General features: G+C 38.5%; 1 protein-coding gene across 1 annotated transcript in view; it reads left to right on the top strand.

Moving 5' to 3' along the window:
- LOC138052822 (uncharacterized) overlaps nucleotides 1-8,778 on the top strand; it is a 38,953-nt gene extending 30,175 nt beyond the window's left edge. The window contains exon 5 of the mRNA XM_068899408.1: nucleotides 6,565-8,778. Within this exon, the coding sequence (XP_068755509.1) occupies nucleotides 6,565-8,294 (1,730 nt within the window). The 3' untranslated portion in view covers nucleotides 8,295-8,778. The remainder of the gene's footprint in view (nucleotides 1-6,564) is intronic.
- The last annotated feature ends 268 nt before the right edge of the window (nucleotides 8,779-9,046 follow it).

Genomic DNA, 9,046 nt, shown 5'->3' with positions numbered 1-9,046 from the left:
GAGGATGAGGTTCACGATATGAATCTTGGTGATTTATTTAATGAAACTGTTTTACCACAGCAAGAAAAACAACTTGTACCAAAACCCCCAACTTATGAAGAATCATTGCAAGATATATTGAAAGGCAAAAAACAGATTTTGTTGATCCTCAATACTTTCCTCAAGAACAACAGGAGATGCCTCCAGAATATGATGATGAGGAGCATGATTACACATTAGATGCTGAAGATATGATTCTGTTGATAAGGTATTAAATCAACCAGAAATGACTCAACGAAAAAACAGAAAATATCTTAATAAGATTATCAATGATGCTAAAACACGAAGAAATCTATTAAAGGGTCATATATCACATGCCACAAAACAATTCAAATCTGGCTACATTACTGCAGCTGAACGGCAGATTATGAATACGAGACTTGACAATGCAAGAGTGACGTTAAATGAATACATAAAACATTATGAGACTAAATTTAAAACAACGAAAGGTTCTGGACTTCAAAAAAAAAAAAAACAGAGGTGGAAGTGACATGTTTTATAATGATCCAAAACAGCTCAAAAAATTGGAATTGGTTGTTGTTGAAATTTTAGCTGATAATACAAGCATTGATATGCGGAATATGGGTGTTTCTATATTAGACACATCGCTAAAAACGTTGGCAATAAATAGATCTCAATATGACAAACTCTACAAGATGTATTTTAAAATTTAATGTAACGAAATTGTATATAAATGGAAAGAGAAATAGTATTATCAAGCTATTCTGTAAAAAAACATACCTGGCAATAAAGCCGAAGATTTTGTTACAAAATTTAATAAACCAATTATTTTATATAGTAATATACAACATGTAATTGGTTTGAACAGAACTATAAATATGAGTTTCACATGGTTTAATGTAAATCCACCATACAAAATCAAACAATAGCATATAGTGTCGATAATGGAGCAAAGTTTCAAAATCTTGTTTTTCCACCTGGTGTTTGGAATTATACTGATTTTAATAGCTATCTCAAACAAACAATTGGAAATGATGAAATATCTTTGACATTTAATGCAACAACATTTAGAGTAACAATAAAATTACCTGTTAGGATCAGACTTGATTTAACAAAATCTGATTTTAATGATCTCGTCGGTTTTGACAAAAAAATATTAACAAGCGGTACAAATATTGGAAGTAAAGTTCCTAATTTAAGTCAACATACTGATGTTTTAAATATTCATTGTGATTTAATGAAAAATAGTTTAGTTGATGGATCTGATATGGATATTGTTTATTCTTTTTCATCATCGGTATTAACTCCTTCATACAGCTTTACTCTTGAACCAAGAAGAATAACTTATAATCCTGTAAACAAAATAGCCATATCTTCGATAAGAATGTGGGTTTCAGATGGAAAATGAAGATTATTAGATCTAAATGGAGCTGATGTAGCATATTCATTGATTTTAAAAAGAGTAGAATAATATAAAAATTTGGTTTTATCAACGGAGTTGATAATGTAAATTGGCCACCGTACAGAGATTCTAAAAGCTGACGTTTCGAGCGTTAGCCCTTCGTCAGAGCGAATCGAGGGATTATGGGTTACGTGCAGTTTTTATAGTAGAGTAGGAGCTACGCTATTGGTGGTAACATGGCAACGTGAAAAATAGGAATATATTAGTTAAATGAAGAGCGTTCGTTAATACCGTGAGGATTAAGGGTGCCGATTTGAAAGATGAATTTTTGTTCCAGATTCTTGCGGCTTTCCGTCGTACCTAGATGTAGGGAAAGGCCGCAGATAGCCATGTGTTTTTTGGAGTGGTTAGGCAGATTAAAATGGCGAGCGACTGGCTTAGATGCATCCTTGTCATTCTTCTCAACATCGCGAAGGTGTTCGCGGAATCGGTCACCTAGTCGTCTACCTGTCTTACCAATGTATAATTTATTGCATAACGTACAGGTTATGCAATAAATGACATTTGCAGAGGTACATGTGAAACGATCGGTGATCTTAACAGATCGCTTAGGTTCCGATATCTTGCTAGTGTTAACAATGAAAAGACAAGTTTTGCATCGTGAGCGCGCGCATTTGAAAGTGCCGGGTTGCTCGTTAGTTTTGAGCGCGCTTCTAACTAAAAAGTTGCCTTTTGACTGCGTGATTATGAGGATGGAAAGTGAGGGTGAATGAAATTCTGTCATTCTTATCTTTTTGTGACGTTTGTAGTGATGACTGTCGATCAAATTGTTGGGCGCGATGATGACCCGCTTTGACCACAGAGACAGGATAGCCACGTTTTTCGAAGAACTGGCACATCTCCTCTGATTTGCTGGAAAAATCGGATTCATCACTACATAGACGTCGAAGTCTAAGAAATTGAGAATAAGGAATGGAGTTCTTGACATGTGATGGATGTGACGATGAATACAACAAATAACTGTGTGAATCTGTAGGTTTGTAGTGCACACTAGTAAAAACAGCACGTTGCCTCTAATAGAAACTTTGATATCTAGGAAAGCCAATGAAGTTTCCGAAATTTCCCAGGTATATTTAAGAGCCGGATGAAAAGAGTTGACGGAGGTTATAAATTGATCGAGTTCTTCTCTGCTGGATGAAATAGCGCCGATGCAGTCGTCGATGTAGCGGCCGTAAAGTTCAGGTTTGGGGCCGTTGTACTGATTAAAAAATTGGTGTTCAACATATCCTACAAAAAGATTGGCATAGCTAGGTCCCATTCTTGTGCCCATCGCTACACCATTAATTTGTTTGTAATAGTTGCCGGCGAATGAAAAACAGTTAAGCGTTAAAACTAGTTCGGCAAGGCGGAGGAGCGTTTCCGTGCTAGGTTCTTTGACAGTGCGTTGATCGAAAAAGTGTTTAAGTGCTTGAAGACCTTCGCTATTAGGAATGACTGTGTATAGAGATGTAATGTCCATGGTGAAAATAAGTTTGTCTTGGCCGGAGAAATTGAAATCGCGGAAAATTTGTAGTGCGTGTGTACTGTCTTTAATGTATGATGGCAAAGATTTGACGATAGGCGTCATAATCCTGTCTAAGTAGCTAGAAATGAGTTCGGTAGGGCAACTACAGGCAGAAACGATAGGGCAACCTGGGTTGTTGGGTTTGTGAATTTTAGGCAAGAAGTAAATGCACGAAGTTCTAGGGGTGTTGATGATGAGCAATCGGGACCTAAGCGATCTGTTAAGATCACCGATCGTTTCACATGTACCTCTGCAAATGTCATTTATTGCATAACCTGTACGTTATGCAATAAATTATACATTGGTAAGACAGGTAGACGACTAGGTGACCGATTCCGCGAACACCTTCGCGATGTTGAGAAGAATGACAAGGATGCATCTAAGCCAGTCGCTCGCCATTTTAATCTGCCTTACCACTCCAAAAAACACATGGCTATCTGCGGCCTTTCCCTACATCTAGGTACGACGGAAAGCCGCAAGAATCTGGAACAAAAATTCATCTTTCAAATCGGCACCCTTAATCCTCACGGTATTAACGAACGCTCTTCATTTAACTAATATATTCCTATTTTTCACGTTGCCATGTTACCACCAATAGCGTAGCTCCTACTCTACTAAAAAAACTGCACGTAACCCATAATCCCTCGATTCGCTCTGACGAAGGGCTAACGCTCGAAACGTCAGCTTTTAGAATCTCTGTACGGTGGCCAATTTACATTATCAACTCCGTTGATAAAACCAAATTTTTGTATACTACTTCTCCACCGACGCAGCACCACAGTTTCTTTAGAAACCCTCCCTTCATTCATTTAGAATAATATAACATAACAATATAATGAAATCACACGAATTCAAAAGATTTTACAATCCAAGACTTGGTAGATTTGTATTTCAACAGAAAGGGTCTGGTATTATTGTAGCTAATATATGCAAGCCAATGAAAAGTATTGCATAAGCTGTTTTCAAAAAAATTGCTAAACCTATGGGCAAAAAAGCGCTAGAATCCGGAGTACAGTGCCGCTCGGAGATAAGCGAACAACGCAGACGCAAAATAAACGCACGCAATACGCGTATACGCGTTTTTTTTGACGCGTTTAAAATTGCGTATCGTATACACGTTTGTGCTTTTGTTATTCATAACCGTAATTTTGCTTTTCCTGTTATTGTTTACGAAGACAAAAGAATAAATTGCGTGACTGCCGACAAGTCGAAAATTTACATTTGCATGTATGTCGCTTTGATTACTAATCAATTTCGATCCGCAAATGCCGCCGATGAAAACATCCACAGGGCATTATTTCGAAGTTTAATACCCTTTAAATGCAACAAAGGCCTCGAAAGACGAGCGAAATTAAATCAGCAAATTATGCCCCGAAAAACTGAAGCCATGATTTTTGTCAGTTTGCCCTCCTCTACCCCTCCCTCTTTTTATTTAACAAGTTAAATAAAAATTCACCCTCCCATTGTTTATTTTACTTTGTAAAATAGCCCAAAAAGTTGTTCCCAAAATTTGAATCAGAAATTTGAATTTTGCGCTGGAACCCCCAAGTACTATACTACTGCTGTGAACACTAGACATGTTATGGAATGTGTTGTAAGGAAAAAGCCAATCAGGTGCGAGAAAACTAAACTGCAATGAGCAACAGTTTCTAATTTTTGAGGTTTATTAGCATATCCTGAAGTTAACTGCAGTGCCTTTTTTTTTTACCGGAAAATCCAAATCCAAACCGCATGGTTTGGTGAAAAATTAAAAAATGGATTAGGAATACGTAATATCCGCATGCTGGGTGAATTATTCAAATCAAATCCAAATCCGAAATTTTGAGATTCTTTTTACGGGAAAGGGTTTAAAAAGGTTCACTTGTAAAGAGGTCTCTCTTTGATGTTTGGCAAGTTTAAGCATGGGCGTGTTTTAGTGATGCATGGAAACCTGAAGCGAACGTTTTCATTAGGCAGTGGTTTCGCCCTAGTTTTCAAGCAAATCTTCGCTAAAATAGTTAAAACTGGTAGCAATACAAATATGGTAGCGTCAAGGCACGGAAAACGGAACGATTCACTTCCATTTGCCGTCCGTAATGCAAAACCGCCTCTGCTTAAGCTATTAATTTTACTTGTCACTTCAGCGGTCATTTTAATTCTGCCCTTATTTGGAAAATTTCGCTAGGATTATAATCCTGCATCTTTTGCCCTGCAACATAGCAATCCCCGGGTGCAAAGAATTAAGCAAAAATAAATATTGGTTGCATGCAAAGCAGTCCCGATTTGAAGATGGTTCAAACCTGCAACATGGTATCGTGTTAATGGGCCTTTCAACGATTGTATAATTAAATACTTTTGAGGTTCCATATTGTCAAATTTGCAACAGATTCTTATAAAATGTAACAGGTATGCGAAGTTAGGTATAAGTAATCGGTCTGTGGAGATGATTTTTGTGTTCAAATGAAGAAATTTGAATGTTCCTTGACATCGTCGAAAAAGTCCATTGTGGCAGCGTAAATCTGCCGCGCACTGAGCTGTGAATAAAAAATACGTTTTCGGATTTCGAGGTTTTTTGGTAGAGGAGAATCCAAATTATCAAAGATCTTAAATCCGATTTTGGGTTGTCAACAAAAAAAACGCAGTAGTCTATTTGTATGCGTGCGCAGTTCCGAGTTGGACAGTAACAGAAATCGTATAAATATATTTTCATTGTGTGAGTAGTAAAGTACTTTCACTGGAGCTTAAACTGGGTAAAGTCGCTTTGTTTTAGGTAGTGAAAACCATTTTCAACATTTTCAAAGAGACATGGCTAAACAAGCCTCTTTAACGTAACGGCAATGTTATGATACCATATAAAACACCAATTACTGCTGAGCTCATTATTGTGCCCCAATAGGTTACCATAGCAGAAGGAAATCCATCTAAAACAGCCTATATTTTGTCTTAAGTTGCCTGTATCTCCAAAACGAACGCAGTGATCGCCATTTTTAATTGCCGGAAAGTGATACGTGATCGTCTGGCCAAGATGAAACTATCTGCAAAGTTTAAAAACTTCTGTGTAGCGGATTCTGGGCCACCCTAAATTTTCCAATTGTTAGGTCTCTTGAAAGTGATTGGACTGGTTTGAGCAACCTCAAAGGGCACCTAATCTTAAAAAGTTACTTTTCCAAACGTTAAATTTCAAGACCACAAAATGCTAAATGTTGCTTTTTTTTATTGAAATTCCACTTAAATTTAAAAAAAACTGAATTAATACGCCCTAAAACTACCCGTCAAAATAACTGGCAGTTTGTTAACTTTACGTTACTGTTGTAGCCCATCAAAAGTGAAATCTAGAGAAAAAAAGTCAAAATATATGTTTTGTGGTCCTGAAATAAAACTTTTGCAAAGAACATTTTGGGGCGAGGTGCATTTTAAGTTGGTAGTTCGTCAGCTTGAGAGCTGGTATCAATGGAAGTCGACGTTGTCCCTTTACCTACCTCCCCTTCTTCGTGTCAGTGCTCCGTTTTACGCCTTTCTCAAAGCGTGAGAAACAAACAGTTGGCAGTAAATGCGAAACTATGGTTTATGGTTTGCTGAAAACCGCCAAAGGTTGAAAATTGCATTTGTATTTCCTTAGATGGTATCAACGATGGTGCGACCCATGGAAATTTTTCCGGGATTGTTGAAGCAACCATTAAGTTTGAGGCTGAGCACGTGGAATGCGTACGTGTGCTGCCCTACATTGAAAGTGATGAAGTGGTGATTCGCTTGTACGTGTTTAGTGGCGAATATGGTGTACCAGAGAGTTTAAAGGTAGATGCCGAAGAAAGCTTTTCAATGATGAATGTGAAACTAGACTGGCTAGATCTGTATAATAATGCAGAGAATGTGCTGAATGTCACACCTCTTAGGGTTCCTTCTGAATCCCACAGACTGGATGGATCTCAAGTTGATGAAATCAGCGAGTTTATAAGCAAAAACCTACATCAGTTTGACAAACATCGCAACGTCACTTCCGTGCAGGCCTCTTTCAAATTCACGAATTCCCAGCAGACCGACACTCCTTGTATAACAATCTATGTTCTTGGAAAAGGTTCCATTCCCATTGGCGAATCCGAGTTTGAAACCAGTCTTGGACCTTATCCAGTAGACATTGTCAATGGATTTTGGTTTAGAACTGCAGACCCATGGAGGCCAAACGAGGCACAAAAACTGAACGATGTGGTCCGTTTGGGAGTAAGCATTGGCGTAGCTGGTCGAGACGTCTCGGGTACGTTGGGTGCCATTGTAAAGGACGAAAACACTGGTAACTTATATGCTCTTTCATGTGATCATGTGATGAAACATGAGTTGCCAGGTGAAACAGTTTCATCAAGTACCGAGATTGTTCACCCTGGATTGAATGACTACTTAAACTATCTAAGGTACCACTTAAGTGAATACAGCAAGGTTATATACCGTCTCGCCAACACTGACAACCAGCAGGATAAGGTCTCTGAAGTTGAAAACCTAGGAACACGCGAGGAAATGGAGGAGAAGTTCAGCGATCTGATGGCTTTGAAACAAGGGTGTTTAAACTGTAAGGCACTTTCAAAGAGGACACTGACGAATATAAATGAACACGAGAGTGCTTTAACTACGGGTTTCTCAGAGCAACCAAGAGTTGTTGGTGTTTACACAAAAGGCTTGCATGGAAATGCTAAATTTGATGGTAAAGAGTATTTCATTGATGCTGCAATTGCAAAGTTGACTGAAGAGGAAGTGAAGCGGTTAACAGAACATGGAACCATTATGGTGGTTGACACTGCTGATTGTCCAAACGGTAAATTCGGTTTAGCATCGAGGGAAGGTAAACCGACAAACCTGAGCAAGAGTGGCAGAACTACAGGGTACACAACAAATGGCATCCTTGTAGAATCCCCATTGTTCCTGAAGCCTTCCGCCTGTACAGAACGCGAGGGTGCATTCGTAGATGTTGAAAAGTATCAATACTTTTGTGAAGCATGTGCTCCATTGCAGGCAACTCAATTTGAAGCAGAATCAAGGAACGACGTGGGCCTTCCTTGTGAAGGTTGCAGTAATCAGAGCGGGAGTCTTCGGCGTGTGAAAACGTTGTGGTGGAAAAACTGCCTATGCATTGCGAAAAAAAAAGGTCTGCCGTTTTCAACTTTAGGAGATTCCGGAGCGGTAGTCTTTGAGAAATGTAGTCCTTTCTTGCAAGGATTTGGACTAATTTTTGGTGAGCATGAAAGTCAAGTTAAATGGTATGCCATAGCATCACCTTTAGAAGTTGTTCTTCATGCCCTTTCCAGAGAAATACCGGAAGATGAGCCTCATGTCTTGAAGTTGGTATCAGACCTCGAGTAGAACTGATTTAAATCGCGTATGTGCGTCCAATTATTGCCAATTTTTGCTTTTGTCGTGATTTCGAGGTTTGAATGATGCTTACATTAGTAATGCTTATGATGTATGTTGAAGGTCAATTCCAGCTTTTCAAACTCAAGCTAGACTGTTTTGAATTGTTTAACTGTCTGGAGTCTGTGGAGAATTTCATATGATTGCAGCCCATGGAAAAATTTAGGGTCTTTCAAGGACTATCGTAGAGCTAGTGCCTACACTCCTGTGGTGTGTTGTTGGGAATCGTACAGCGCTGTACCATGTAGTTGCGGTGTGGAAAGAATAGTAAAGCTTCACTCCCTGTAGTTAGATCAGCTGCTAACAATTGTTAAAGAAACAAAATTGCGAAAAATAATAGATTTAATTTAATTTGTGACTAAAACAACTAATTCTTCAGATTGTGAACACGCAATTGCTATTGTTAATTAAACCTAAAATTATTGGAGTGGTGAAACTTTAAACCTTATGCTTTTGTCAGGTCGCATGTATTCATTTTTTTATTGAGGAGCCTTAGGAATTGAAATTGCCGAATGGCACTTTATTTATCTCTTGTGTTTGAGTTATTTAAATTAAGGTTTGCCGCGCGTGGTTTTGAATAGACACTCGCGTTTACTTGCTTACGGAGTGCCCTCTCTGCTCCGAGAGGGTAATTCGGTTTTCCCCTCTCCTCAAAAAGCTATATTTCCAAATTCCAATAAGACCCAGATTCAGATGACAAAGAG

The sequence above is a fragment of the Montipora capricornis genome, chromosome 6, assembly GCF_036669925.1.
Source record: "Montipora capricornis isolate CH-2021 chromosome 6, ASM3666992v2, whole genome shotgun sequence".
NCBI classification, from domain to species: Eukaryota; Metazoa; Cnidaria; class Anthozoa; order Scleractinia; family Acroporidae; genus Montipora; species Montipora capricornis.
This window is presented reverse-complemented; position numbering and strand designations above follow the sequence as displayed.